Genomic DNA, 26,714 nt, shown 5'->3' with positions numbered 1-26,714 from the left:
CCCGCGACGGATCCCAAAACGTCAACCTACCTACCCGGTTACCTATATTCGATCTAAAGGCTTCTCCATTTTTTCCAACACACATCATTCTTCGTCATTTGCGCCGTGGTCACTGACTTACATTTTCGTTGGTAACCTGTTGGGAGCAAAATGTTTTTGTATCATAATCTGCCTACTCAGAATACAGTATCGCGGTTGTATCCCACCAACTCTAATATTGTATGTATGATTTGAGTAAATATTAGCAGACTATCGGTACATTAACCTTTTGTAAAATTGATTAAAAACATCCTATATGCCAATTGGCATTTTTCTAGGCGAGCTAAGCCTACAGTTGATCAATACTTGTTGGCTGTTAAAAGATTGAAAATGGTACATAATATAAGATGCAATTTGATTACGTCAGGTTACGCCAGAATTTAGAATTTTATCCGTTTAACAATGATGTGAATAATTGAATTCTTTCAAACCTCAAGTGAGCCCACCACTTAAACGACATCGGTAAATTCAAACGTAGATTATTAGATCAGTCACGAAACACAATTCGATCTCGCGAATGTCGAGTAAGCGATGGGTACTTGTCGCGATTCTCATTCCACTTTTAGCAACGTGCAAAATTTCTAACTTTAAGCAGGCTACGGTAAATTAAAAGGCGAAAAACAAAATTATTCGCCAAAGTCAAGCACGTTGCGAACGTGAATGAGTATGTTCATGCAGCTAAGAAATCGAAGATTTGTGTAACAATTGTCACCGCCACGCCACGTGACAAGAGGAATCCCAGGAAAATACCCGTAACCTAACACATGCAAACTCACCAACGTTGCTGAGAAATGAAAAAGTTACTCCGAAGTCTCTGCTGTGAAAAACAAAATAGAACACTTGAATTAATACTGTAAATTGGCTTTCAGTTTTCAAATTAATAATTACTGTTGTCTAGTTTCATATATATGCATTGCATGTTATGCAAGAACAAAAGTTCGATTTTAAATGTACCACCTTGGATTATCAATCAATAATTAAAATAAGCATTGTTACCTCGACTCTGGGCTGCTCCACGCTTTTACACGTAGTATTTCTTGTAGCATCTCAGGGTTATTGGTGAAGCGACGCACTTTTTACACAATACAGATTTTCACTAATCTCTTACAATCCACAAAATCAGCACCGCAATAGCACTAGCACTCGATACTATACTCACTTTTTGGGCTGTAGCTGTCTGTTTGAACCGACTGAATAAACTTGCTAACAATGCAATTGCGCATTTACCGAAAATCAGCGAAAAAAATAATAAAATTGACACTCCACGCATAGAGACAAATACAGACATCACTGAAATCTGAAGTTACACAAAACAATGAAAATTCGTACACAAAATTCACCTTCAATGTTCGCACGATGTTTTTATTTCGATAACTCGGTTTTTCTTCAGGCTACACGCTGCTCCTCGTCTATTATTCACCGATGAGTATGGTGGAAATACACTGATCGAACAACGCGACACCACCTGAACAACGCGGTCTGAATGTTGAACCGATACTAACACCACGCAATTTCGCTCCGACTGCTCAGAAACGACTGATGCTGCACGGCGCTCGGAGGAAACTTTAAATCAGTTCTCTGAAGAACGGAAGATAATAATTCTCCCGCCCTCTCTGTCGCTCTTCACATGGAGTGGGGGTAGCTGTACGCGCCCGCCTAACTGTTTTTCTCCTCTGTAGAATTATTATCTGCTGTCCTTTAGAGAACCGATTCGAATCCGTTCACGGGACGCTTACACCGTTGCTTACGCTCTGTTTTATATATCTCCATGGTTTCTGCGGCCGAGTGAAAACACCGCGTGAGCTACGTACAACGCGATCAATCTGTAGAGCATAGCCGTAACAATATGCGACATCAGGCGAAGTATGATTTCTCTGACCAATTACGGATATTTCTTGAAAGGGATTTTCACAGCTTTTCAATTTCATTACGACAACGGTTATGTTACCAACGTATTGCACGCGATCAGTGTTAGTTATGAAGAAGTTCTTTTATCGACGTGGTCAGCTGCTTGGTTGATAAAACGTGAAACTGCTAATACCCCCAAACCCAGCTAGACCCAGCAAACTGTTACGCAAAATAACCCAGGTTATCAGTCTTTATACCTATATCTTCAGTCGACGACAAGAGTTTCACTGATTCATCCACCACAATCGCCAATAGTTAAGCTGGGTTTCACATCATTCAATTGGAAAATAGAGTAGCGAGCGTTTGTCTAACGTATGTTTTTATTTTGCGATCTTGGAGATAACGTAGCGAAAACAAAACAAACGCTTGTTGGGGGTATATCAGGATAGAAATATAGGTTAGTTTATTGTACCCATAAAAAATACGGAAGCTTACAACAATTACTACTATTAGTTAATTAGTAATATGTATATCATTTTACCGAGACATTTTGTGAAAATATTACATTGGCGATTAAATACTGGGTAAATCTTCCTGCTGTATTTGTGCAACTCAGGGTACACTTGGGGACAATGAATCTGACACGGCTAATTTTATACACTAGACAGTTACGTTGGCAGCACAGAGAAACCTACAGCGCCATAGTCGGCCGAGCGCAAAACAAACTTATTCTCAATAAATATAACATAACCCATGACCGTCGAATCTAACCTTAGAATACGTGTCAATTTAACAAGTCATTATCCCCGCGGTATTGTTAGGGTTTTTGTTGTGGCTGATCACGAATGTGAAGTTTTAATTTGATAGTTTCTAAATCCAAGGTGGCGGATCCAATATGGCGGATGTAAAATCAAAAAAACTATCATAATTTGATGCTTCTGGCCGAAACTTGTTACCCCGGGGGTTTTTGGGGTTATACGAAGTAACAAAGATCATTTGAAGTTATAAATAAACTGTGATAAGGCTAGAACATGGAAATTCGTGAGGGGGGGGGGGGGGGGACGCTGAGCATGCCACTATGACTGAACGGGTTTAATTGCATTCTTAATTCCTGAGATGCAGACGTACTTCGTTAAAATGTGTCCTGAATTGCATAAGCTGATTCGCCATATCTTAAACTGCTCGTTCAACATTTTCATGACATGATCCGGTGAATGATAAGCCTTTTGACGAACTAGTTCTCTTATTTGATTACGCGATGAGGCCGTTTTCTCAACCCTAGTTACTTTGGTTGTACGTCTGCAACGTCGAGAGTCTTGCGATCATATATACTTCCCATTTGAATTAGAATGACAAGAAAAGTGGTCACTGACCCGATGATCTGAAATTATAAAGCGATTAAAATCTGAAGAAAAAAAACCTTCAGTAAACAGACAAAATCAGGAAATCATCATGCAATCGATAATTCATTCTCACACCACGAATCAGCTGATAATCCAGTACGAAGAAGCCATTCGCTGTAAAGCAGAGGGGATTTTGCAGCAGCTGAAGAGTAAAGATGTTGATCTGTAAAACGGATTAAAGAAGTATGTTGTTAATTCCATAATTATTTTTCAAGGGTATAGTTTCAATTGATTTCTATATGGGTATTATCCACGTGGAATCCAAATTTTATACAGTCAGTCTCTCTTGAGCTATGCAGAATTCAAGAAAATTTCTATTCTACTACGGTTTGGGAATGAACATGGGATTTCAAAAATTATGGGAAGAGATTCCCATGCGCATTCCATGGAATTTGGGAAGTTTCCATAGACTTTGCAGAAATTTGAAAGAGAATCTCTATGAATATTCCACTGAACTGTTAAAATTTTTATGGGGCAGTCCTTTGCAAGACCTATATGGAGTTTTTGTTCTTATCGAGCCTTGAGAATTTTTTTGTCAGAGCTCAATCTGTGTGAGATTGTCGTATTGATACCATTAACCCTTTGAATATCATCTAGCGAGTTTTTATGGGATTTTAATTAGAATAGTTATGGAAATTGTATGGGATGTGAAGACTTTCATTAAAAATTTGTACAAAATTTTAGTGATTTCCAACAAACGTCAGGAGTTTTCGTGGCAACTGAACATATCGACATGTGGTATCTATATTGTTTTCTGAATTGTTACAGGGTTCTATGAATATTGTTATAGAAATTATATGAGAATTATATGCAATTTTTTATCGGGCTTTTATTGAAAAGTTTTTTATTAAAGCTCAACCTGTATTATCGAAACTTTGTATTGTTTTACGAATCTCGATATGGTTTGAAGCATTGTCATCGAAATTCTAAGGAGTTTTAGGTCGATAATTGCATGAAAAACTTCTTTTAAAAAATTTTTCTGTACTGTCCACTACATTTTACCTCATCCCGTATATTTCCATTGTGGATTTCCATTGGGTCTAGTAATTCCTGAATCAATACTCCAGTCCGCATAGCCTTAAACATGATTTTTGGTATTATTAAGATCTGACCAAGTCAATAATATTATTATGATGTAGAGATGATTCACATTTTCACCAGATCGATACTTTTATGTTCTTAAAGCTGTATCACATACCTCGTTGCTCGTTTTTGAGCAGCTATCAACAATGAGAAAAATTTTGAAGCTGTAAAATGCGGCCCACAAAAAACAGGTTATGCCACCCATCACATCGTAGAATGTAATTGAAGTTATGGCAAAGCAGTAAGATACGTAGAGTAGTCCGACTGTTATGCAGAAAGATAATGTTACTGAAATGAGAATCAGGATTTCGGAACCCTTGTGCAATTCTCTCGCCATGTTGCAAAGATCTCGATGTATTTTTCTGAACATGAAAATCATACGTTTTATTTTAATACAGTTACAAACAACATGATTAACCGTTTTCAATTTCGGTAAGCACTTTTGCGTAATGCGGATTTTTTCATGTCAACCTCATTTCTCTTATAAGGTGCAGCAGCCACTTGTTGTCTGCAAGCTTGTAGCTCCTTAAGTTGCCATGGATTTCATTTAATATCGAGGAATGGCGGGGAAATAGATTTTTCGACTCCACATTATGCTGTGTGTCAAAATTTTTCTGCAAATCCGATTCTTCTAGGTGGTAATTCAGGCGTTGGAATCTGTTGTGAAAATATCTACACAGAAAGTGGAATCGAAAAATCGTTACAATGGCACTGATGGACTGCTAATCTGCACCGAACTAAATCCGTAGTAAATATAAAGGTTTATATCGAAAGCAACAAGTTTTTCGATCTTTGTCGAAATTCAAACAACAGTTTCAACATTGAGCTGTGTACAATAAATGCACTCCGCTGATTCTAATATACCTACGTCAATGAATTGCACTCTCACTGGTGAACAATTTGAAAATTACGTCATCATATATGTAAATTATTATTGCAAAAAGAACTAAAGTTAATGGTTGATAATTATCAATTTACCTAATGCCGCTTATGTAGCTAGAGTCAATGACGTAATCGAAAATCAACAAATGATGCGCACATATCAGGAGATTCTCCCGCTCAAATTTGCTGGGTATGTCAAGCGCAGTGTAACGTAAATCCAAAACTATAATGGTAACGACCAAGATTAAAGCGATGCTGTTTCTGACAAGTTGATCCTTTAAAATTAATTTATAATCACTAGAGATTCCGAACATCAGAAGTCGGTCATTCGTATCCTGGAGCTTGCGAAGGCTGTTTCTAGTACGCTGAAAGTAGAAACCGAAGGGAATAACAACTTTCAACAACAAAAATAAATACATATATAAATAAATAAATTTAAAAAATATGTGAATTATTTCTTGCCAGCGCGTGAAATGAAGTTATAAAGTCGTATTACCTTTGAACCAGACTGTGATAGAGACATGACAACTATCATGAAGCCAATTTGAAAATACATGAACATTCGGCAGTTTTGGGCTGCAATTTTTGACCCCATGAGCACCGTTAATCCTGGTATGTTAGCTAGCTCGATAAAACACAGAAAAAAAATGATATTTATCATCCCCAAAGTGGCTGATAATATGGGTCGCGGTTTGCCCGAAGGATACTCAAACACACCAATTCCAAATATGAAATTGATGCAAAGGGTTGGCAAAAATGCATGACTCAAATTTTTTATCGCCGGTAACTTCATTATCCCGAAAGACTGAATCCGAATGTGAGCACGATTGAATGAACGCTGTGCGAGAAAAGCATTGCGAAGATACCATTTCAATTCAAATTAATTGCAAGCAATTATCGATGTTTACAGCCTTGAATTGTGGCGATAATTTATTCTATACTTTCATCGTCGTAGTTTCTACATCAGATAAGGCATGACTGGGCTGACTCCCATAATTATAATTGCATCATTTTGTAATTATATGATCGTAGTAAGCTGATTTGAATATATTGATTTCTTTAAAGAAAATATACATTCTGCAAATTATACGTCCCATTATATATCGTAAAATTAAATATAATTCTTAACATGCAACGATCAAATCACGTCTTAACCAACTGAGTTTTTTCGTCGTTGTGTCTCAGGAATTATATATGTTGATTTCCATAAGTACCACTCGGATTAATAATTCACTCCCAAAGCATTATCTATGGCTTTATCAAATCATTTTTCGTAATGGTATAAAGCAATAACTGCTGAACTTTCTTTCGATCAATTATGCGCTATACATTAATCGATTTCGTACGCTATTAGGCAAGGTAACGAGTATTTGATCATTATTCCTCAAATATATATACCTTCTACGTATACATTTTTAAAGATGCGAACATAAGCTAAGTTATTGAATTCCTCATCGCGATTACTCCGCAGTTATTTTACGGAACACTTTCTGAAGTGAGAACACTGAAGCTATTACGTAGTTTTTGATCACGTGTAAAAAAACCACATACCTGTTCAAACAGGAATAAAAATCCATTACTCAAGATTAAGAAAATCGGCGGAGATTAGAAAACAATGTTCTTCACCGAACCAAAAAACTTTTACGAAGCTATCAAACCACTCAGTTACTTCAACTGGTTCGTAGGTTTAGGCGTTTTCCGAAAGCCGAATCAAAGCAACCTGTCGTTTTTGTACATGCGACTACAGATGGTGATTTTTAATCTGATAAACTGGACTATGGTTTACACTGGTTTAATCATAGTCATGCAAACTGAAGATACTATCAACGATGGGCCACCAATGGCTCGAACAATGTACCGAGTACTGATTTGTGCTAATTCTTGTCTCGTCGTTCTCGCTCCTCTTTCAGCGTGGCTCCAGCTAAAGGTGATTCGGATGACGATACGAATGAACGAACGTCTAAACCTATACAATCACTGCGATTTATCAACCGATTATTTGCTTATTCATCGCTACCTTCAACGTACAATAACATACGTCTGGGTAGTCGATACCTGGAACCTGAATTTTTACACTCCTATCTAGACCCAAAATACATATTCGTAGTAATGTTCGGTTCTACGTTTCATGAATCTCAATTTACACCCGTAGGAAGTGAAGCGTGTAATACTACAGATGGAAAGTTTAGATGTCACGTTGCAAACTACCCTTGGGATTAAAACCAATTACAAAGGAATCTACATTCGTCTAAATTGTGAAGTAATTGTCGGCGTTCTATTCATGTTCGCCGTCAGCATTGTGGATTTTCTCGTGAGCCCGAGTTATGGTCAGTCACTGATGACTGTTCTGAGTGTTTCGGCAACACAGCATCAACCAATAATAGCTATTTTTTTGCTGGGTTTGAACTTCTGCACCTCCTTAAGGTATCGATCTTACAATGTTTACTTTAGAACGAACGTTGTCGTCATGACGTCGTATTCCTCACTGTACTCACGTCATTTTACCATACCACTGTGTAGATACGTGAAAAGCAAATTTCGAGATTTGAATAACGGTCTGCAGGAATTGGCAGCTGGACAATCTGCCACTTCTTGCTATTCTAGTGAAAAACTATTTGTCACATCTCAGAATATTGCGAATACCATATCCATAGGTGGGATTAAAAAGGTGCAAGTTAAAAGCTTGAAAAACGACCAGCTCCGATTACTACGAGAGATTCGGTGAGTAAAATTCTTTCTAGTTGAGCTTCTACGGATCATGAATATTACCATAAGAGCAATGAGGCCATTCGACTACCGGTGTCAACTGCTAATTCGTATCACTTGTTACGAGGCTGAAGTTAGTAACGTCAACGCAACGAAACACCAGGTAGAAAATCATTATTGCTCAATTTTAGAATTACTTCCACGAAGTTGGCCTCTCAAAATAAGAGTATGTTTTGTTTGTCATGGTTTACAAAATTTCGGACGTTGCTAAAGGTGTGATGTATCGATTTCTTCTAAACATGCATCGTTAAAGTAACGTTATTAACCGTTTCCTCATCACTTATTCCCCAGAAAAATTCACTGGGAGCTAAGCAAGTTGGCTATAAAGATAAACAGCGTGTACGGGGTACAAAACTTAATCATCATGGGATTGTCATTTGTAATGATCACTGGATTACTGTACACTATTTACTGTACAGTTATGTGGGAAAGTGCAACAATCGAAACGTTCCGGAACATAATCCCGTCGACGACGTGGGCTATCATTTACGCTTTTCAAATTGTGGTTATCAGTCATTCATGTTGGAGCACCACCAACGAGGTAATATGAATAGGCAAACCGCACTCAGCTATACTTACCAATAACCGTATTGACATAGTGTCGTGACTGTCAAATGTTTACCCTATGATTCCAGGCTCAGCGAACTGGAGAAGTTATCTATGAATTCTTCATACCAAAACTACAAGATGAAAATATGCAGAAAGAGGTAATATGCAGAAGGAGAATAAGTGTTTTACACACGCAATACACTGATACCCATGCTTGTATGTGGGTTATTTCAAGACAACTACCAGACGATTAGAACTAAACTAGTTGTTCCTTTTGTGGAAATGATTAATTGAACTTTTATAACCATAAGGATACGTGATTGTTGGGTATAGTTTGGATCCACATCATTGAGCGCCATCAGCTCCTTTCGGTTATCATTTAGTATTGTTTCATCTTTGTGAACAGATTCAAGAATTTTCAGTACAGATGCTTCAAAATCCGGTACGGTTCAATGCCTGCGGATTCTTCGATATGGATTACACTTATATTCAAGGTGTAAGTATCATTAATTGTTAGAGGGTGCACATTCTCGGGATATATTCATTCTCTGATCCTTTATTGTCAGGTGATTGGATCGGTGACGACATACCTAGTAATCCTCATCCAGATGAGTCAGCTATCGCAATCCAGTACTTCCAATCCACCTGCAAACGAAACTGGAGGTTGAGAAAATTAATGTCTACAATTTAACACTATCAACTCATAGCTGATTACTTCCACTTGTTACATCCGTTATTGAGTATCGATCTTAGTTGGGTTCTTTCGCTCTTAAATTAGTTACAACTGAAGGTTTGTTGTGATTCGATATGATCTTGATTTAGTCGGAATGTTGTAGGATATTGATTGATGGTTAATGTTCGTTGAAATGTGGCTTATTCAATTGAAGATTGTATTGTAATAAAATTGAATGCAAGATCTGAAAATGTGTATGAAGAAAGAGTTGGTCCGAGAGATGGTTGGAAAGTGATTAGTGTATCTAAGGGGAGATTTTCAGAGAAGGTATGAGAGAAGTAAGGGATTGCACATAGCTAAGTAGGTATATTTCAGCTACGTGCGAGTCTGAAGAGACCTGAGAGTCAGAGGGACAAGACGAGAAGTAAATATATGAGATACAAGTATCAGGCAGGGACACTGCTCGATGTAACACACTACGAAATTTACACCTTTCATAAATCATACCCATGAACTACTGTCTTCAAGTATGATACCATGATACTGCATTGATAATCATCCAGAATTTGATTGTAAATAAACTATTCAGCATAATGTAGAATGGATCATCACGTCTGGAAAGTAAAGGCTTTGATTTGTAAAACACAAAAATGAACATATCGTTGAATGATACGTCAAATCGTGTTTCACATCACAATTTCATAATCGCCAGCCTCGATTAATGCACATGCACGCGCGGAAAGTTTCTTTCGTGATAAGTAGGTAATTCCTTCTTTACCGATTACCGGTAAACCTGATGCTATGGGAACCGACAATGCATAAACTAACTTGCTTTCATTACAACGAAACGTTCTACTGGTGATCTTAATTGTTTCCTTCAATAATTGTCTCGTAAATGAAAATATGACGAAATCTATCATGAAATCACAATTCTACTATTCAGGCTGGTTAAGTACTGTTCTGGGAGAAGATGGGAGAGTACAAATAAATCACTCCTTACTGATCTCGATTGTGGTTGTTAGTATATTTCATACGCGTAACTACGATACATACCCCTCACTCTACAGTCCGCCATTTACTCAGCGTTGCCAACCTATCAGACGAATATTTCTTCACATGATACCGCAACAATTCTTTATATTTCTTATTTAGATAGCTCCACAATAATTCGTCAGATGTCTTAATGATGCCACAATAGTTCTTCATATTTTTCGCTTTATAACATGGACAACTTTCCTAAAAATATATGATGATAATTACCAAACGAGGCAACACAGACAGATTTATTTTTAATATTTAGGACCACCAAAATTTCAAATAACTGCGTTTGAAAATTGCAGACGCTCTCTAATTGATGCATATTTTCTCAGGAACCTCACGATTCATTGATTTTTAACCTGTTATTTCTATTTAACAGACCATATTGAGAGATTTTGCTATCTTCAAAGATTGCTACTATATTATCTTCTAGCTATTGAAATTCTTAATCCAAACTTATCCAAGCTTGGTATTCTGAATGCACGTGACAATAAGCTGCTTAAACCTTAGACGGCAACCGAAATTTTATTGATCTGTAGCCGCCAAAATAAGCTCAAACTTTTAAAATCGAGACAATTTCTTGACAGAATTGACGATTTCGACAAGGGTGAACTACATATGTAATACATACCTCGGCTCTGTGATGACTGATTGCATTGAAATAGAGCTCAAAGGAAAACTCATCAAATCTGCGTTATTAATAAAATTGTCAAATGGCGCGACTGATCATGAAAGGGGAGAAGTACGTGATAATATTTTCGCCGCGTTGGTCAAAAACGTCTTTTCACAATAAAGTAGAGTGCGCAAACTTTTATTTTTCAACGAACGTGATACGTTACAGAACAAACATTCTTTCAATGGTCTAGGTTATTCTTTAGTGAACAAGTTGATATGTAATCTTGACTTTTTGGTGATATAGTATTTCGAATTATTTTGAATTTAAGGTGATATAATATTTCTACCTTTACCGACCGAGCACAATCACACTTTTCCGTTCTATATTAAATAAACAAACGAACGGCAAGAATTCAAATTTCGATGGTGCAGCGCTCGTTTCTAACGGAATTCAAGAAAGTTACTCATATTCCAAAAATCGTTAAAAAAAAAGGCATGTTTTTTTGACGTGTGTGCATTTCAGGGGCCTAAAATTTCATAGCTGATATATTCGTCCGTTTGCTTATTTAATACAGGAAAAAAAGGTTGAGTTTGCTCGGTCGGTAAAGGGTAGAGTACTACATGATCTTAAGTTCCGAATTACAGGATAGAATTATTATCTATCAAGTTTACGAATAATGGATACAGCTTCGGTCTATTCCATTAATCACGATAAATTCATTTCTGTTAATTACAGATTCAAAAATTTGCCATACAGATGCTACAAAATCCCGTGACGTTTACTGCCTGTGAATTTTTCACTATAGATTACGCATACATTCGACATTTGAGTCAGTGAGTCCGTTATCCTCTCGCAAATGCGTTTTTCTTATTTCTTTCTGATCTGCTTCTCGTTTTACAGGTGATTGGCTCAATAACTACTTCTTTAGTAATTCTCGTCCAAATGAGTCAGCATTCGCAATCCGGTACCTTGAATTCTATCCCTATCAACTAAACTAAAAGTTGAGCAAATCTTTATTCGGTTGGCAAAATTGAAGTTCAATTTCTTAAGAGAATATTTTCTACGGAGCTTGCTTCTGTTACGTGATCATTTCCATACCTAAAAAAATTGTATTGAAACGTTCGACTATAGAAGCATTTTACAATCATCGGTCACATCATTTTTTCAAAATTTATTGTGCCCTGAACTTTTTCCCCATTACGATATAATATTGTGCAATGTATCTGAAACATTTGAAACTTTTCCTTGGTGTGATATTGTAGCGTTGGATAAGAAACAAGTTTCAGTCGATTGATTTAGAACTGAAAAATTTTCTTGTGTATCTTTTATAATCTGGCAAACAAAACTATAATTTTTATGATATTCATTGATTTTACGCGGTACTTTATATCCTACAGTGCTGATAGAAAAATCAGTGGATATTACATCACTATTTATATTTATTTCTGGGTTTTGAAATATATACACAGAAGTCACAATGTTGCGATAACCGCATTGTGTTACGAATATGTTAGAAACTCATTTGCTGTTAGGCTAAGCAAACTACGTGAAAAAGAAAAATCATGGTTTATATGGTAAAACTCAGATGAATCAAGTTTGATTCTATCGAAGGAATTAGTTTAGTTATTAATGTTTTATTAATCCCGTTATTAACTTGAATTATTGAAAAGAACAGACCATTGTTTCTTTTCTTAATGGTATGACAATTTTAGTAGTCCAATCCCGATGGATGACGGCTGAAATCATCTGAAATTATACGTAAATCGATACTTACTTTACAGAAAACCTTGAAAATATTTTGAATGAAGTTTTTTTTAAATATTTCCCAGTAAAGCACAAGCTTATTAATTATAACACGCGATGAGCATATATACAAAATTTTTACGACGCGCTAAAAATATACAAAAAAAAATCATCAAATTGTCACACGGTTTATAGGTAGAAAAATCATTATTTTCGAACAAAATCACTTGTTGATTTGTTAATATTATACATACCATGCACCTTTGTAGCGAAAATAAAGATTGAATAAAGACAGAACAGTATCCAAAATTACTTGTAATAGCGCCATCTCGGAAAAAATTTATGAAATCTAAATGCTTTCGGTACTGTATAGGAGATGTTGCTCTGATCAAATACGGCTTGATTGATTTCAATCACAGGTTCGGTACCTTCAATTCACCATTTCTTTTTCGCAATCCAAGTCTGCTAATCTGTTCTTCACCATGACTTTCATTGTACTTTATTCTTCTGCTCAACTTCCGGTGTAATAGCAGAATGATTCGAGGCCTGGATCTTTGGTTCCTCCGTCATCTGAATGAGGATTATCAGATAGGTTGTTATATATCCGATCACCTAAAACGCAAGGAGCAGACAATCAATGAATTCCAGAAGTCCCCGATGCCCTTGCATGAATAAGATTCTGGGTAATACTTACAGCTTGGATAAATGTGTAATTCATAATGAAGAATCCGCAGACATCAAACTGTACGGGATTCTGAAGTATCTGCACTGAAAACTCTTGAATCTGCGGAAAGAATTATTAAAGGTTAAGGTCATGTAGGCATCCTACCTTTACCGACCGAGCAAACTCAGTCCTTTTCATCCCATGTTAAGTAAGCAAACGAACTAAAAGGGTTCAAATTTCGAGGGTGCATCGCTCTTTTGTAGTGGAATTCAAGAAAGTTACTCATATCCGGAAAATCGTGATCGTTCGTTTGTTTATTTAATATAGATAGAAAAAGGGTCACTTTACTCGGTTAGTAAGTGCATTACAATTTTCTCCCCCTTCGCATGAGCTAAGATTACGGTGCCTACATTATATTCACAAGCTGTCCACCTATAGAATTTGAAGTTTAAAAGGCTCGAATGAGCTTTGTCTATAGATCCGCGTACATTTACCTTCGTTTGAAGTTCCTGATCTTGTGCACATGGTTTCATGAGACCATAAATAACTTCTCCAGTTCTTTGAGCCTGAAATTCGAATCAAATATTTCAATGGTTAAACACTGTGGTTGTGAAATATCTTTTCTACTCTCGTAACGATTTTCAAAAGTCAAACTGTCTCCAACTAAAGTTATGCAGTACTCCTGTCTTTACCGACTGAGTAAAGTTTTTTTTTTAAGTGAATTTGCTCGGTCGGTAAATGTAGGAGTACCACATGACCTCAATTAGTGCGGGTAAGGTAGGACGCCGTGGTTCAACTACTGTTACCTCGTCGCTGGCGCGCCCGCACGAGTGGTTAATCACCCAAATTTTGTAAATGTAAATGGTCGTCCATGCAAGCGGCTGGATTATTGCTGTAAGATTGTTAAACATCTCATCTTCCAACATGTATGCAACGTAAATGGTATACAGCAATCCCGTTGTCACAATAACCGATATTACCATAAACAGCAGGTTTTGTACTCCGAATACGATGTTTATGTTATTAGCCAGCTTACAGAGTTCCCAGTGAGCTTTTCTAATTATAAAATTTCGCAATCAAGGAGACACAAATCATTCAACTATCTTCGTAATCAATTGATTCTTTCAAAGTGCGAACTCTACAAGGTTGCATGATACAAATCACTAGGAAAAAAACATAGATTATTTACCCGATTTCTTGTAGCATATAACGCTGGCTATCAGCTGAGCTGTGTGTTTGGATGTTACCTTCTCTGTACCATTGTATTGCGTTTGTAATATTGTGCGAAATAATCGATTGCATTTTCCTGGATTGAGGTATGGTAGGCTGTCGAGCCAAACCCTGCAGACTGTCGTTCAAGTCTCGAAATTTTTCTTCCACATATCTGCACAGCAGGCGTTGAGTACGATAATTATGATATCATTTTTATGATTCAGTATTTCACTAGACATACGTTACGCAGGTACAGAAGTTCAAGTCGAGTAAAAACATGACGAGGATTGGTTGATGCACAGCTGCTGACACACAGTAATTCCTGAATAGTGAACGATGGTCCGCCAAGCTCCAACTGAGATCGTAAATAGCCATGGTAAACATGGCTAAAACCACTATGATCAATCGGCTATTTACATAAACGTGAATTTTTCTGTAATCGTGCTTAAGCCCAAGTTTGTATTTGAAGATATCATCCAAAATCATCATCTGACGTAAAGACTCCTTCGCCTTCTGCATGCACGAACCAGCATTAATCAATTACTGGAAAATTGGTTTAGCGCGTCATTGGAATAATTTACCTTGCTTCTGTGCCACACGAGGAAAGGAGCGATGGTGACAATGCCAGCATTTATGCAGTGAAATACTCGATAAGTATTCCTACGATTCAATGACTGGCCATCATTGTTGAAATCTGTAGTATCTTGTAGCAATTCATCCAAACCCACATAAATCGTAATCCAGTTTGTAAGATTAATTATCACTGTTTGTAATAGAATATAGAAGTATGGTATAAATGTTTTCTCTGGATGTAGAAAGATGCCCAAACCCATAAACCAGTTGATGTAAAAGAGTGGTTTGAAAGCCTCGCACAAGCTTTTCGGTGCTGAGAAAAACATTATTTTTCAATGTCGGTGATCTTAAGACGGTTTTAGATTACTGCTCACTCGGTCTTCAACCAATTTCTATGACCCGAAATAATTTATACTTTCCTCTATTTCGTCAAACGCCACATAGAGTCACTAGTGTTAATATTGGCTTCAGAAAAAGTACCAAAAAGCAATTGACTAATAAACATCATAGAGACCTGAATATTTGATGTCACGCTCATATCTTTACAGAAATCTATAATTTACGTAAGCGAATACCAGTTGCGCATAGCATAGGCACAATAACCATTATCTTTACAACAGCGGTGTGTGGAATCAATCATCAACACAAACGCTCAATAGAAATCAATGGGAACAAGTAGGTGTAAGTGAATATATTGCTGATACATTTTCTTGTTGATCATAAATTGTTCATTGTTATTTTTCCCGGATTTTGTCATACTGAAACAGAATTCCCTATCACACGTCCAGGAACATCGTGTATTAAAAATTTCTGATAGTACGACGGAAATGCACTCCAAGTATGGGATGTTCCGTGCATAATGAGTACGTTATTCGATGTGGCACGCGGACTAAAAGGCTACGAAGTTTTTCGGGTGACTTTCAGGAATTTAGAAGGCTTTTCAAGTTTTTGAGAGTTTGCCACGTCAGACGATCGTCTATATTGTTATCAAAGTACAATCTTTACCCATGTAATGAAATAATTTCTTTCTCTTCGAAAAACGCAATATTTTTATCGTAATTTCGCTGCTACTGGTCCTTTGCTAACTTTGATGTCGTTTCTCAATTCTGAGGGTTTAATTAGTCCAGAATGAATCACACGAATTGATTCTGAGGCGAAAAATGTTTTGCTTACTAAAGTGAGGTTAACCTTACTGTTACATAGGTCGTAGATGTCACTAGATTCCGGGGCTTCTGAGATTATTAATAATTCTGTGATTCCGTTCTGTTCTCTGTTCTAATCTGTTCTTTACAATGTCTAGTTGTAAATCTGCTCTCTTTAATTTCTGATTCAATTCTGTATAACAACTAAATCTCTTCTGACCTCTCTGCTCTGCATCAGGGTTAAATAGATGAACAGGTAGGACAGGTTTCAAAGGGATTACTTGTTCCGAGCATGGCTGAAATTCCTATCTCTGAAGTTAGAATTGTGTAGCTAGCACTTTTCAGTAATCCGGATTTTTTAATGGCCGAGGCTCGACTTTATCGCTGATTCGTATCATCAAGGAATGTAGGACCCGTTTGTAATGTGGGCGACGAAGAGTTTAAAGATGGATTATTTCAGTGGTCTTAGACCTACCAAAAAAATGCTGCAGTTGTACCAGCGCAGGGCTAAATCGATGATAAACAGATCGTTTGATATTGTCCTTCCACAGATATATGAGGAATCTGAAGATGCTTTGCACTAATTCCAGAAACGCAACTATATGCTTAACAATGTATGTACACCAAACAAACCAGCAACCAGCAACAAGGAAGCAACGGACTTTTCGCCTCGCGTATCTTCAATATTCGTCACCGGCTCACTTACTCATATTGCAAACTCACGCTTGGCACGAAGACCGAGCTTGCTCCTTGTTACATAATATAATATTTTTCTCAGATGCGAAGCTCGATATACTTTTACCGCAACGGTGATGATAAATTTTCTTTTCACGTCTCTATTTTTGATAACCCCAGAAGTAAGCGCGATAAGGTAACAAGAACCTATGCTCTGTACATATGTATAATGTATATATATGTCGACTTTCGCATGTGAGGAAAAAATGTGTTTTACCGCAGCAACCGTTTTGCGGTAATAATGAGATGTGGATTATTTTCACTTCAAGATATCGCACACGGAATCTTGTTATATGTATAGATATGTAGGGTGAGTTAAATACCTTGAATTCCTCGAGTGTCAAATTTGACAATCCACAACGGTGGACCTAGCATGGCGGACAAAATTTCATGTAATTTGTAAGTAATAAATTTTGTAAGTAATTGTAAGGATTGACTCAAAAAATCGTGTAGCAAAATCTTGTCCTTGATTTTTTAGTCATAAAGATTCATTTCAATAATCTCAAATACCCTGAATTGAATGTCGATCATTGGATTCCACACTCATATTCAATTATTTCAATAATTTTAAAGTGAAAGTTTTTTTCTGTTATATTCAATAAATTTAAAAAAATTATTTGAACTACTTGGATCCACTATTTTTAATTTTGATGGTTAGATTTCGAATTCATAATTAACGAAGCCAGAAACCCCTCTCCTCAGATTTAGATCAGGCTTCTCTCGTAGGAATCGTTTATAATTAAAAATCAAACGAACTCACCTGCAAGTGTAGCTGGATTGGAATTATATGAGCGTCTCATTCAAGATGATCACATTGGTAGTAGCACCACTACTTTTCATTAGATTGGCCACGTTTCAAAGAGTAAAAAAAAGACACGAGCTGCCTTCTCAGTATCCGCAATTCTGCCATTCTTCGTATTTTAGAGCTATCTTTAATTCGTAGAAAAACAAAGAATAATTTGAGGTGGAATGTAATCATATCGAACGAGAACCAGTGTACCAATTAGGTGTGCAAAATATCTAATTTTAAACTTTCCCTGTTTCCAGTATAACTGTTAATTTGAGAATTGGTTCTTCTTTTCAGGTATTAATTTGACTGCCAGTCGTAAAGAATCTATCATGAGTCCCCGATATTAATTGAATTGGCACGCGGAGAGAAAAGTTACTAGGTTTTTTTAAGTTCTTTGAATAATTAAAAAGACATTTGTGCTTTTTGAAAATTCGTATTACGAGACATCATTCCCTAGTGTTATCTAAGTACAAACTTCACCCATTTAATCAGTTAATAGCTATACCAGCGTTTTTCTCTTCCTCTCTGACGGGCATAGGTGATTAGATATGCTTCGGAATTTCACGACAGCAGCCAAGAAAAAAAATGGGCATTTCATTACCATTATATACATCAAGCTACGTACCTATGGATGGTTGCCATCAAACACAAAGGCGATAAAATATTCATCTCTCCATTATAGTGATTGCGTAGTAATTTTTAGTTTCGAAAGTAGTTGTAACTGTAACTGATAAATACGTGACGGCCAACCAGTCGTGGCAACAGTAGATTGTTTTCAAGTGTAGGAATTAAGTCGGTTTGAACCAGCGGTAAAATAATCCAATTCGGTACCAGCAGATTATCGTCGTTAAAAGATGCGGACCTTCTTCTCAGAGCCAAAAACTTTACGGGAAGCTATCAAGCCCTTGGTTTATTTAAACTGGTTCTTGGGATTGGGCATTTTTCGACAACCGAATCACACTGCCTTCATGCATTTTGCTATGCAATTACATACTGTTATTGCTAATACGATGAGGCTAATCATCACTTACATAGGTATGGATGACGCACTACAAAAGCTAGATTACGGAAACATGTCCCCAATGTCTATCATGATGTATAAGACACTTATGTGGATAAGTTCCTGCATCGTAGTGAGTACACCACTGTTAGTATGGATCCGAAAAAAGGTGATAAATATTTTTATCTAACTAAAGTTTGCATTTTGGCTTAATTGATTTTTGTTGTTCTTTCATTTGTATTTATAAATTACCGTTGCCTTTGACATGCAATCTTTTATCGAAACTTAGAGACAAATTTAATTTGTTTATGTGAATAATTATTACTTATCTATACATATTCGTGTAGTCGTGTAGAGGGTGTTTGCAAGAGATGACTGCCTTAGAAGATCTGTTTCAATCTACTCTTGGAATTGAAAACAATTATAAAAAATTACACACTCGTATAAATGTCCGATCGATCATCGGTGTCTTAATCGGGTCCATAGTGAGCATTTCGGACCAGGCCATGAACCCAGACAGGTTTCAGGGGCCGTTAAATATATGGGATTTTTGTATTTTCGCAGCTGTACATCAACAAATACTCATTATCATTTTATTGGACCTCATCTTCTGCGTATCGATAGAGTAGGTATAGTTATCACATCAGACTACTCTGAAAAAAAGCTTATGTCCAATGGACGTACAATTTTGAGTGTATGAAGTGTGTTTTTTTTTTTTCTGTTGTTCAGGTGTGTCAGAGAAAAATTTCGAAGCTTGAACGACAATCTACTCAAATTGGCAAGACAGACTGCCACCTTATCCTCTAATGAAAGCCTGTCGATTGCTGTTCGAGTTAATGTTAATACCACACCAAGGAATGGAAGGGAAAGAAAGCCACTTCAGAGCATGACGACCAAACAGTATTACTTTTTACGGAAAATCCGGTGAATGGCAACCTAACTACATATTTTGTTCAATCGGTGTTTTCAATCAAACTCTTTTTCCGTTCTTAGGAAAGGCGTAAATTTATAGAGTAATTGAGGTGTTTGAAGTAATTATCTGTTGATCCTAAACATGAACTACAGAAGTTTCATGTCGCAATATAAATATCTTTGACTTAGAGGCCTTGTTACTAATCAAATATTTACAGAAAAGCTCACTGGGAACTCTGCAAACTTGCAAAACAGATTAACGACACTTTCGGACTACAAAATTTGATGTTTATGGGAATATCGTTCGTCATGATTACAGGATTATTGTACACCATTTATAGTGCTTATACATGGCACAATTCGACACGATGCAAAACTTTTGAAATAACTACAGCCACCGTGTGGGTGGCCGTTTTCACGTCACATATTTGGATGATTTGTCACTTATGCTGTAGTACCAGCAATGAGGTAATTCATGATCTGTTCGTCGACTTCCAAAGGAAAAAAAAATTATATGTAGCGTTATGAATTATATTTTGATTGAAAGACTTGATACGACCTACATTGAAATGTCCAATTCCTACTTTCAGGCTCAACGGACTAGAGAAATTCTTTGTGAATTTTCAACAGCAAATATTAATGACGCAGAACTTCAAACCGAGGTGTGTGAAATATCCTGTGACATAATAGGACCGGTTCTGGACACAAGTCCCTACATTACCGACACAGCCCGGTCGCAAAACTTTCCCCGGTTATTCCCCACAGGGAGATAAAGTTTTGCTGCCGAACTATGTCGATAATGTTGGGATTTGTTTCCAGATCAGCCTTATTGTGCTACTACTGCCCTTTGTGTAAATACAACTAGGGACCTTGCTCAATCAGGAAATCGATTTTTCTGTATTCCTCAATGCGTTTCGATACTTCTCTGGATCTTCTGAAATCTTTGAAATCTATTGAATTCTATTAAAATCTCTGAAATTTTCCTTTCTAAAAATCCTTTGTAATCCTATAAAGTCTTTTCAAATCCTTTGAACTCTCTGAAATTCCTGGAATCTTTTGAAGTCTTCTGAAATCACGTGATATCTCTTGCAATCTTTTGAAACTTGTTGAAATCTTTAAAATCGGTTGAAATCTCTGAAATTTTCTTTTAAAAAGAATCCTATGAAATCCCATGAAGTCTTTTGCAATCTGTTAAAATCTTTTAAAATCGTTCGAAATCTTTTGGAATCCCTGAAATCTTTCAAATTCTTTTACAATTCTGCTTGTATTTTTACTAAACGTCTGTAACTGTTGTGCAATTGATAACATTCTGCGTTCTCGAATTAAGTTAGTGTTCATTATGCTAGATTACAACCATTCAGCATTGTTGTGATCTACATATTTCAGGATCATTTGTTCTATCCGTTTCTTTAATCAGTCTGTCTTTGTGCCAAGGTCGACAAATTCGCAGTACAGACGTCTCAGAATCCCGTCAAATTTGACGCCTGCGGTTTCTTTTACATGGATTACGCGTTTGTTCAAAGCGTAAGTACAAGGTTTGACTTGACCGACCTTAAAATTGTTACAAATACTTTGCACACTTTGGAATTGATACACTGTTTCCTTGTTGTTTTGCAGGTAATTGGGTCGATAACGACATATCTTGTAATCCTTATCCAGATGAGTGGACGATCGTAAATAGCACTGGAAGATCAGCGACTGAGTGATGCAAAAAACTTCGCGCATTGAACATCAGTCAATCGGCAAATGAGATCTTCGGTTACATAAAATATAAAAATTCGTCACAAGTAACGGTTTCAAAATTCTAATTCATCATTTAAGTAAATTGATGAAGGTTGTACATTAGGGTGCGCCAAAAGAATTTTTTTTTTCAAAAGCACATCAAAAGTTCGCAGAGCATCTCTCACGGTATATCTCATCGAAATATGAGGTCTTGATATTGATATTTAGAGGTGCTTATTTTATTTTTTTCCATTTTCCACTTAAATAACGATGAAAGGAAATTAGAAAATTTCTGAATTTTCTTCTTTTAAACGGCTTGACTAATAAACTATCTATATATAAATTCTTATAGAAAATTTCACGCTTTATAAAACAGTACTGATAGAGAATTTTCCCAACTCTAACCGATTAAGAGATATTCGCATATGACTCAATGTTTATGGGCGAATATCTCATAATCAGTTGGAGTTAGGAAAATTTTACCTTAGCCTTTTTTATAGAGCGTGAAATTTCCAATGAGAATCTGTATTTATATCGTTTATAAGTGAAGCTGTTTACGGGGAAAAAATTCAACATTATTCCGGTCTTCTTTATGTGTTACATATTTAAATGGAAAGTGGAAAAAACAAAATAGGCACATCTAAATATCAATATTAAGAGCTTTTATTTAGATGAGATATACTATTAGAGATGCTGTAATAAAATTTTCATGGGAGTTTGAAAAAAAGAATTTTTTTTTTTGGAACACCCTATTGTACCTACATACATCACAAAGCTGGAGAGGTACAGAATTGATCAGATGATACAGCATGGATGTATCATGCATTAGCAAAAACGCGTTCAATTCCGGATGGAAATACCGCAACAAATAGTCAAATAATCACCCATTATTGATTACGATTTCTCTGCACGACGTACAGTCCGTACAGCAGCGCTCAAAAATATTTTGACAACGATAGTAATTGTTACAAACAAATGTAAAATACGAAAATCAATAAAATTTTTTAATTAAAGAAGTTCAATGTTCTACATCATTTTATAAAATTAACTCTCATTTGATAAAAAATAAAGTTAAAATAAAGACAAATAATAAAAATGATGGATCACAATAATGATGAATTTCATATTGTCAATACACTTTCGAGTGCTACAGTATAGGGGGCATTCCACGACAAATTAGACGCCCGCGTAACTCATCCTCTTCGATTTTAATCATTTGTTAACATGATGTTCACACCGACCCAAAAAATCCTCTGAATTTTTTTTAGATTTTTTTGGTGGTTGGTGAAATTTGAAAAAAATCAGAAAACCAATTCCAAAAACATCATTTTTCAAAAATTTTTAAAAACTCGCACAAATTCTATAATATGAAATGTGATTTTTAAGCACCACACGGTAACAGGATTTCGATGTTCACTATTTTTTCGTAGCTTCTTAGTTTTTCCATGGCGTAATTGAGTTTTTTTTTTTTTGTTTTTTTTATTCCATCCCCCAGATCCTATAATGGATCACGAAATCATGAAAATAATGTAACTCCACAATCTATTTACATCGAGACATACAAAAAAAAAAATGCCAAAGCAATTCCGAGATTGAAAAACGGAAAACTTGCGAAAAAAGTTCTAAATATTGAGATCCTATTATAGTGTGGTGCTTGAAAATCAGATTTCAAATGACAGAATCATTGTGAATTTTTTCAGATTTCCAAAATGGCGTTTTTGTAATTTGATTTGCGATTTTGTATAAATTTGACCAGTGGTTAAGAAAATCTGAAAAAATTCCTAAAGCCCTTTTAGGTTGGTAAGAATATCATGCTAAAAAATGATCAGAATCGAAGAAGGTGAGGTTCGTGGGCTGCTAATTTGACATGGCATGCCCCATGTATATATGTACAACACGACATCTAAGCATTGTTTGCTAGTAAAGCTTGCACAAAGCGAAGTTAAATTGTTGGGATCTATACCTTCAACTATGTACACTTGTGGACAATGAATCTGAGACCACTAATTTTTTACACTAGACAGTTATGTTGGCAACACGGAGAAACCTACAGCGCCATAGTCGGCCAAGCGCGAAACAAACTCAATCTCAATAAACATAACATAACCCATGACCGTCGAATCTAACCTTAGAATACCGCGGGGATAAAGACTTGTTGGATTGACTTGTGTGACTTGTTTACTGAGATTAAGTTTGTTTCGAGCTCGGCCGATTATGGCGCTGTAGGTTTCTTCGTGTTGCCAACATAACTGTCTAGTGTAAAAAATTAGACATCTTAGATTCATTGTTCCCAAGTATACCTACAAGGCTGCGCGAGAAGTACACCAAAAGCCTTTACGTGTCGCAAACTTGTCGGCCTGGCGCCTAATCACTCATTCAGCTACCACGAACATAGCAGTGACTGATCAAGAAACGATTACTGAACGTTACATCGACCGAAAACATCGAATGTTGACTAGCTCATACGACGGACTGCGACGCGATATGCCGGCGAAATCGAGGATGGCTTTCCAATTCCGAACCAAGAAGGCTAGAGACAGGAGAACGAACTCGGGTGGTGGGGGTAGTCCCATATATGACCGCCACCTGGCGTCGCTGTTAACCGTAGCGTACATGCGCAGTTTGGTACTGCGCAGTTCAGTAATTATGCGCAGTATCGGATTGCGCATGTACCCTACGGTTAGCAGCGACGACAGGCGGCGGTCATGTATGGGCCCACCTCAAACCCACATTACAATAGGAGTTCGGTTGCCTGTTCTCTAGCCTTCTTGTTCCGAACCATCGCACACCGTCAGGACACTTCAGAGAGAGGCTTTCGATATTACGATCCTCGAGTGCAACTCCATTATTGACAGACAGCACAGGGCGTACAGCAGCGAAAGAGAATCGGAGTGAAATCTTCCTCTTGAAGCACCATATAGCCCGCACTTAAATAGTACCGCCAAAATCAGAATTTCCAAAGAGCACTTTAGCCTATCACGATACTATTATGAACAAAGATTAAGGAAGTTTTAACGGCGTTACGCAGCTAATCCAAATTCGGATGCGTTGCGTCTCTGCTAAGCATATTAGGTCTTTCAGAGTTTGCAACGTCGCGTCATGTTATTGTGAACGCTTTGTAAATATATTCACTCTATATACTTCCAAGATCTGCCATATGGTATAAAATCTATTTTTTTTATACATAACCGAAAAGTCATTCTAAAACAATCATTTCATGTTTTACGCGTGTGATGCGCTGTTGCCACGTTACAACGTGTTATGACCTACACAATTGGATACAACCTCAGCATGTATACATTTTTTTAAATCCTTCTCCCAATATCACAGAAGTGATGAATGATTGAAAAATATCTTTATCAATTATTATTAGACTTGCATCTACTGCTAAAAAATATTTCAAGGGAATTTCAATGCCGCTTCATTACAAATTTAATTAATAACTTCAATTCTCGTCCATTCCTCCATAAGAATAAGTGTAAAATGAGCAAAGACATATTTGCTTATATCTCATAAACAATCCCATGAATCGATAAAAGATTTTAATCTGCTGATTGAATTAACTTAATCTATTAAATTGCCAAATTTTGGTAAAAACTGAATGTTAAGTCTCGTATGTTTAGAACTTTCTTAAGGTCATGTAGAACTCCTACCTTTACGGACCGAGCAAACTCGCCCTTTTTCTTCCTATATTAAATTCTCACGATAGCTCATTTTATTCCCCATTCTTTCCGAGATTGCACAAAATATCTCAGCTATAGATTCATGAATATACAAAGAAACCAAACAGTACTCAAAAATCGAGAATTCAAACCGTAAAATACATATGGCATAATCGGAATTACGAACTGAGTCCGGGACGTCAAGATCTAGGACGTAGAGGATCTGATGCGCGAAACTTACGGAGCACGATTCTTGCATGATTTTCACTGTTGACGAATATCGATCGATGACGCAATCTGGAGAGAAAGAATTTTCGATAACGTCAAAATTTTATTTTCTGTACATCCAACCCGAAATTGTGATTTCGAACTATAATACTACATATTATAATACTACGCATATGAACTATGTCTTAAAAATCCATCCAATATTATTAAAATTATAACTGACCACCAGCTGAATTTTGCACGAATTAATGCCAATTCATGTCCTGATTGGTCGAATTTACGTTTTTCTTCTTACCATTTTGGTGAGCAAAAATTTTATTCATCGTTAACCGCCCAGGTGATGCTGATCTTGATAACGATGCTGATACGTGCTGATGGTTATCGAATCGACAAATTTCGCTTTGCATCAGAAGACTAGGTAACCATAAGAGGAAAAATTCATTGCAGGAATTTACAATTCATTTGACTTCAAGGAAGTTCACTTCAGACAGAGGGCTTATTCGTTATTTCCTCCAATTTATCAGTTTCAGCGATTATCTAACATCACGTCACACGGTAGTGATATTTGTATCGTTTACGTGGCAGCGTTCATCGAAGTAGAATTTAATGAAACGAATACACTTCTACTGAATTTAATGAAATCATTTACTACTGTGCCTCAAATATGAACACATTTTTAGCTCAAATGAAACTTTTCAGGCAAAGTAGAATAAATTCGGTGGTTGCAAAAGGTCAGTTGGAGGGAACAATCTTTTAAGGTAAACTCGTTTCAGTACATGCATCAGATAAAGTATCATATTTGAACACGAAAACGTCTAAAGGTAGCATAATGGTAACGAGGCATGAAGATCGCAACATTTAAAATGGACTCCTTTTTCTTAGACAGTATACTTAATACGTTGACTAAATATTCAAGTTTAGCATTTGACTAGATATAATACACGGTCACCTTTTTTACCGTCAAGTATTTTGTGGAATCAAAAATCAGTCTTAGAAGATTTGCAAAATAATTGTAGGTAATGCAACCTATTTATAGTGATGTAAGGGTATCACCTTTCGGTCAAGGACGAAGCCAATAATTTACTCCTATCACCGATGTTTAGTAACAACTAAGCCGATCAAGTTGGTCAACATTCGACTCATGCAATTACTTCATTTATGAAATAGTATCTAGACGTTATAAACAAGAGTAAGCGGAGTTGGAAACTTCACAGTTGCGATAACCAAAAAATTTAGTCTTACTGCTCACGTTGGTGCGGGTCGCAAGTGTTTGTAGAACGATACCGTAGCTATAACCGACCAATCCAAGGCTCGAAATCACCCAATTACGCCACTTGATTCTGTCGTGATCTATATCGCCTGGGATATAGAAACCCGTAGGCACCGTAACGTCTCAAATTTGCGATTGGGACTCAGGTGTCTTAAAGCGATGCC

General features: G+C 36.6%; 5 protein-coding genes across 7 annotated transcripts; 2 read left to right on the top strand and 3 right to left on the bottom strand.

The window, feature by feature from the left end:
* Window positions 1-2,325: 2,325 nt before the first annotated feature.
* LOC107219810 lies at window positions 2,326-6,048 on the bottom strand. The gene is made up of 7 exons (XM_046744605.1): window positions 5,752-6,048; window positions 5,352-5,620; window positions 4,845-5,045; window positions 4,489-4,735; window positions 4,293-4,367; window positions 3,364-3,453; window positions 2,326-3,268 (listed from the first exon to the last, which is right to left on the bottom strand). The coding sequence occupies exons 1-7, from the start codon at window positions 6,046-6,048 to the stop codon at window positions 3,170-3,172; spliced, it is 1,278 nt and encodes a 425-aa protein (XP_046600561.1). The 3' UTR covers window positions 2,326-3,169.
* Window positions 6,049-6,870: 822 nt separating this feature from the next.
* Window positions 6,871-9,424, top strand: LOC124295582 (putative gustatory receptor 28b). Its single transcript, XM_046746016.1, has 7 exons — window positions 6,871-7,182; window positions 7,408-7,679; window positions 7,776-7,976; window positions 8,313-8,562; window positions 8,657-8,728; window positions 8,977-9,066; window positions 9,137-9,424. The coding sequence occupies exons 1-7, from the start codon at window positions 6,871-6,873 to the stop codon at window positions 9,236-9,238; spliced, it is 1,299 nt and encodes a 432-aa protein (XP_046601972.1). The 3' UTR covers window positions 9,239-9,424.
* Window positions 9,425-10,977: 1,553 nt separating this feature from the next.
* LOC124295307 (putative gustatory receptor 28b) lies at window positions 10,978-14,557 on the bottom strand. Of its 3 annotated transcripts, none has more exons than XR_006905208.1 (6): window positions 14,494-14,557; window positions 14,111-14,360; window positions 13,799-13,870; window positions 13,335-13,424; window positions 13,069-13,252; window positions 10,978-12,643 (listed from the first exon to the last, which is right to left on the bottom strand). XR_006905208.1 is itself a non-coding variant. In XM_046744876.1 (5 exons), exons 1-5 carry the CDS (start codon window positions 14,508-14,510, stop codon window positions 13,130-13,132), a joined length of 552 nt encoding a protein of 183 aa, XP_046600832.1. In that variant the 5' UTR covers window positions 14,511-14,557; the 3' UTR covers window positions 13,033-13,129. The 3 variants fall into 3 exon arrangements, 1 of the variants encoding a protein (XP_046600832.1); XR_006905209.1 differs by lacking the exon at window positions 10,978-12,643 and adding an exon at window positions 12,982-13,005; XM_046744876.1 differs by lacking the exon at window positions 10,978-12,643 and having other exon boundaries at window positions 13,033-13,252.
* Window positions 14,558-14,747: 190 nt separating this feature from the next.
* LOC124295581 lies at window positions 14,748-15,488 on the bottom strand. The gene is made up of 2 exons (XM_046746015.1): window positions 15,098-15,488; window positions 14,748-15,029 (listed from the first exon to the last, which is right to left on the bottom strand). The coding sequence occupies exons 1-2, from the start codon at window positions 15,413-15,415 to the stop codon at window positions 14,748-14,750; spliced, it is 600 nt and encodes a 199-aa protein (XP_046601971.1). The 5' UTR covers window positions 15,416-15,488.
* A 3,068-nt stretch (window positions 15,489-18,556) lies between these two features.
* On the top strand, window positions 18,557-22,366 carry LOC124295292 (gustatory receptor for sugar taste 43a-like). Its single transcript, XM_046744778.1, has 7 exons — window positions 18,557-18,925; window positions 19,104-19,381; window positions 19,486-19,680; window positions 19,887-20,136; window positions 20,259-20,330; window positions 21,103-21,192; window positions 21,286-22,366. The coding sequence occupies exons 1-7, from the start codon at window positions 18,611-18,613 to the stop codon at window positions 21,343-21,345; spliced, it is 1,260 nt and encodes a 419-aa protein (XP_046600734.1). The 5' UTR covers window positions 18,557-18,610; the 3' UTR covers window positions 21,346-22,366.
* Window positions 22,367-26,714: the final 4,348 nt, after the last annotated feature.

This window comes from Neodiprion lecontei, chromosome 7, assembly GCF_021901455.1.
Source record: "Neodiprion lecontei isolate iyNeoLeco1 chromosome 7, iyNeoLeco1.1, whole genome shotgun sequence".
In the NCBI taxonomy this organism is placed as follows: Eukaryota; Metazoa; Arthropoda; class Insecta; order Hymenoptera; family Diprionidae; genus Neodiprion; species Neodiprion lecontei.
Note: the sequence above shows the minus strand (reverse complement) of the source record. Positions and strands in the feature narration are given on the sequence as shown.

What these genes read in the sequence shown, in the direction of transcription:
- LOC107219810 (XM_046744605.1), bottom strand. Translation starts at nt 6,048, where the DNA reads ATGAAGTTACCGGCGATAAAAAATTTGAGTCATGCATTTTTGCCAACC. An exon ending in AGCTACATAAGCGGCATTAG is followed by an intron (nt 5,046 to 5,351) that starts GTAAATTGATAA and finishes CTTTCTGTGTAG; the next exon opens with ATATTTTCACAACAGATTCC. An exon ending in ATTATCAGCTGATTCGTGGT is followed by an intron (nt 3,269 to 3,363) that starts GTGAGAATGAAT and finishes TTATAATTTCAG; the next exon opens with ATCATCGGGTCAGTGACCAC.
- LOC124295582 (XM_046746016.1), top strand. Translation starts at nt 6,871, where the DNA reads ATGTTCTTCACCGAACCAAAAAACTTTTACGAAGCTATCAAACCACTC. An exon ending in AACTTCTGCACCTCCTTAAG is followed by an intron (nt 7,680 to 7,775) that starts GTATCGATCTTA and finishes ACCACTGTGTAG; the next exon opens with ATACGTGAAAAGCAAATTTC. An exon ending in ATTACACTTATATTCAAGGT is followed by an intron (nt 9,067 to 9,136) that starts GTAAGTATCATT and finishes CTTTATTGTCAG; the next exon opens with GTGATTGGATCGGTGACGAC.
- LOC124295307 (XM_046744876.1), bottom strand. An exon ending in GCGGGCGCGCCAGCGACGAG is followed by an intron (nt 13,871 to 14,110) that starts GTAACAGTAGTT and finishes TTCGAATTTCAG; the next exon opens with GCTCAAAGAACTGGAGAAGT. An exon ending in ATTACACATTTATCCAAGCT is followed by an intron (nt 13,253 to 13,334) that starts GTAAGTATTACC and finishes CTTGCGTTTTAG; the next exon opens with GTGATCGGATATATAACAAC.
- LOC124295581 (XM_046746015.1), bottom strand. Translation starts at nt 15,415, where the DNA reads ATGTTTTTCTCAGCACCGAAAAGCTTGTGCGAGGCTTTCAAACCACTC. An exon ending in TCGTGTGGCACAGAAGCAAG is followed by an intron (nt 15,030 to 15,097) that starts GTAAATTATTCC and finishes TCGTGCATGCAG; the next exon opens with AAGGCGAAGGAGTCTTTACG.
- LOC124295292 (XM_046744778.1), top strand. Translation starts at nt 18,611, where the DNA reads ATGCGGACCTTCTTCTCAGAGCCAAAAACTTTACGGGAAGCTATCAAG. An exon ending in GCTGTAGTACCAGCAATGAG is followed by an intron (nt 20,137 to 20,258) that starts GTAATTCATGAT and finishes TCCTACTTTCAG; the next exon opens with GCTCAACGGACTAGAGAAAT. An exon ending in ATTACGCGTTTGTTCAAAGC is followed by an intron (nt 21,193 to 21,285) that starts GTAAGTACAAGG and finishes GTTGTTTTGCAG; the next exon opens with GTAATTGGGTCGATAACGAC.